The sequence below is a fragment of the Lolium rigidum genome, chromosome 3, assembly GCF_022539505.1.
Source record: "Lolium rigidum isolate FL_2022 chromosome 3, APGP_CSIRO_Lrig_0.1, whole genome shotgun sequence".
Taxonomy (NCBI): Eukaryota; Viridiplantae; Streptophyta; class Magnoliopsida; order Poales; family Poaceae; genus Lolium; species Lolium rigidum.
This window is the reverse complement of record NC_061510.1, coordinates 557,079-559,520: the sequence shown is the minus strand read 5'-3', so window position 1 is coordinate 559,520 and position 2,442 is coordinate 557,079. Positions and strand designations below refer to the sequence as shown.

Sequence of the window (2,442 nt, the reverse complement as noted above, 5' to 3'; positions counted from 1 at the left end):
GACAGCCTAACAACAAGACCCAAAACATGTCAGAAACATCTAGCCGATCAATGTTTTTTGAAAAACTACTATGCATGACCTATGATCATTTGTGAAATAAAAAATTGTTTTGTTTTCTGAAACAGCTTGAGTTGTGGTATTTTTGTAATTGTAATTTCCTTGGGTCCATGACATATAGGAATTGGGTTCGAGTCACCTTCCGCGTTAGGAGCTTGGTTAGACGGGCTTTGGAATTCAGATCTTGCGCTGAAAAAGTAGGGCCGTCTGATGCAACTTGCCACTAATGAGTGTTATGTTGATCATGTTGTGTGTCTTTATCGATCTTTTGGTTATTTGTTACATTTTGCGACATGATGGGTTTTGCTTTTTAAAGGAGAAAAGATGTTTAGTACTGTTACTAGTCAAGGTCGTCGTGGTTGTTCTAGCTATAGATTAGTGTTGCTATAAGAAGTAAAATTATGGGTAGCAAGATTCCTTTAGTCCGGCGAAGGACAAATGATGGTGGATGTCACACGCATCTCTACTGTTGGAGCGGTTAGCGGATAATTAACTTTGTTAATGCAACTAGGTGTCCTTTGCGTTCAATTCTTCCACCAGGTGACAGTGTGTGACGTCGTACCCACCGCGTCACATTGCGATCACCTTTGATGTTGTTCTCTCCATAGTATCACCTTGCTATATAGAGCTCCCCATAAACGCTTCACTCCGTTCATATCGATCTCCTCGGCCAAGAAGGATCTTCACCCGAAACTGACCGCGATGAACACGCGCGACCTCATCTCCGGAAGCCTCGGCAGCGTGAAGCAACAGGTGCAGGCCATGGCCTCCACCGTATGCTCAGCTAGTCCAGCGGATCTTCGCCAGAAGCTGGCCGAGATGAGCAGGGCCGACCTCGTCGCCGGGCTAAGCCACGTCAAGGACCAGGCGGCGGCTGCGGTTTCCACGCGCGAAGGCGCCGTGAAAGCCTCGGTGCTGGTCATCGGGAGCGCCGTGAGCATCTACTTCCTCTGGCCCGCGGCCGTTGCCCCCGCCGCCACCGTCGTCATGATGAAGGCGCCAGGCGCCGCCGGCGTCCTCGTGTCCCGCGTGGCGTTCCTGGCCCACAAGCAGGTCTACTACAAAGTCCTCCGCACGGCCGGCGCTGCCGCTGCACTGGCGGTTCTGGCGTAGGGAACGGAAGCGACGTACGCAGGCATGTGTGTAGCTACGTGTGTTCCGTTTGCGTTGCGTATAGCCGGTTCTTGGCCCTGTGTGTTAATTAAGTGTGTCGATGTACTGCCTAGTAGTATACTAGCATTTGGGCGAGCGGGCATGCATTCAGGATCTGTCATCTATACCAGGGACTGATCTCTCCTACGCATGGTCTGCAATAAGCGCTGCCTGGCTAGTTTGTATTTTCTCCTATAATTGTTTTGCTGCAAAGCAAGTGCTTTTTTTTCGCTTGCTTACATATGAATACTATTTTTTTGCTGGATACATATTAGAATTGCTAATTCTCATCTAACTATTGAGAAATAACTTTGTGTTTAGTAAAGTGCAAAACCAATCGGGATTTATGCATTGAGTTGCAAATTAGATCTTTAATTAGCCGCAAGTTGGGTTTGCAACTGGAAACCATTGCATGCATGTTGTATCTCATGTTGTAACCCCTAACGAGTTGATGGCTTTGTTAATTCAAAGTCAGGCTCATTTTGAGCCTTTCGTCTAAAACATTCGATTCCAAATCGAGTTGCAACTAAGATTTATTTCAAGTTAGATTGCAACAGAGTTGTTGTAATTGTATTGTACCTAAAAATGGTTCACGCAGTACAAAAAAATCACACAATAAAAAATTATTCATATGCAACAAAATTGTGGGACAATGACACCACTTGACTAAGAATTAAGCTAGATGTTAGTCGACCGGGAATTAGCCACACACACAGAACATAATGTTTAAAGAATCTAGGTCATTGATACATTGCCAACGTATCTATGATTTTTGATGCTCCATGCTTGTTTTACGCCAATTGCTATATGTTTTGTTTACACTTCGTGTCATTTTTATGTATTTTCTGGTACTAACCTATTGAGAAGATGCTACATTACGAGTTCACTGTTTTCTGTTGTTTTGTATTTTAGAAAAGTTGTTCATGAAATATTTTCGGAATTGGACGAAACAAAAATCGAAGATCTTATTTTTCTGTAACGAAAATGAAGTCCAAATGAGAGACGAGGAGGCACCACAGGGTGTCTAGACCAGGCCTAGGTGCGACCCAGGCCCTGGCCGCGCCTAGGGGTGGTCTGGCCCCCCTGGCCTCCACCGACCTCTCCCTTCCGCCTATCAGAAACCTCCCGACGCGTGAACCCTTAATCAATCAGCCTCCGTCCCAGAAAAGTTCCGTAGCTCCGCCGCCGCCGAAGAAAAAATCCGGGGGATAGAAGTCTCTGTTTCGGCACCCT

The 2,442-nt window shown here is 46.0% G+C and overlaps 1 protein-coding gene across 1 annotated transcript; it reads left to right on the top strand.

The window, feature by feature from the left end:
• The first annotated feature begins 691 nt into the window (after window positions 1-691).
• Window positions 692-1,424, top strand: LOC124694154 (protein EGG APPARATUS-1-like). The gene has a single exon (XM_047227172.1). It carries the CDS (start codon window positions 760-762, stop codon window positions 1,168-1,170), a length of 411 nt encoding a protein of 136 aa, XP_047083128.1. The 5' UTR covers window positions 692-759; the 3' UTR covers window positions 1,171-1,424.
• The last annotated feature ends 1,018 nt before the right edge of the window (window positions 1,425-2,442 follow it).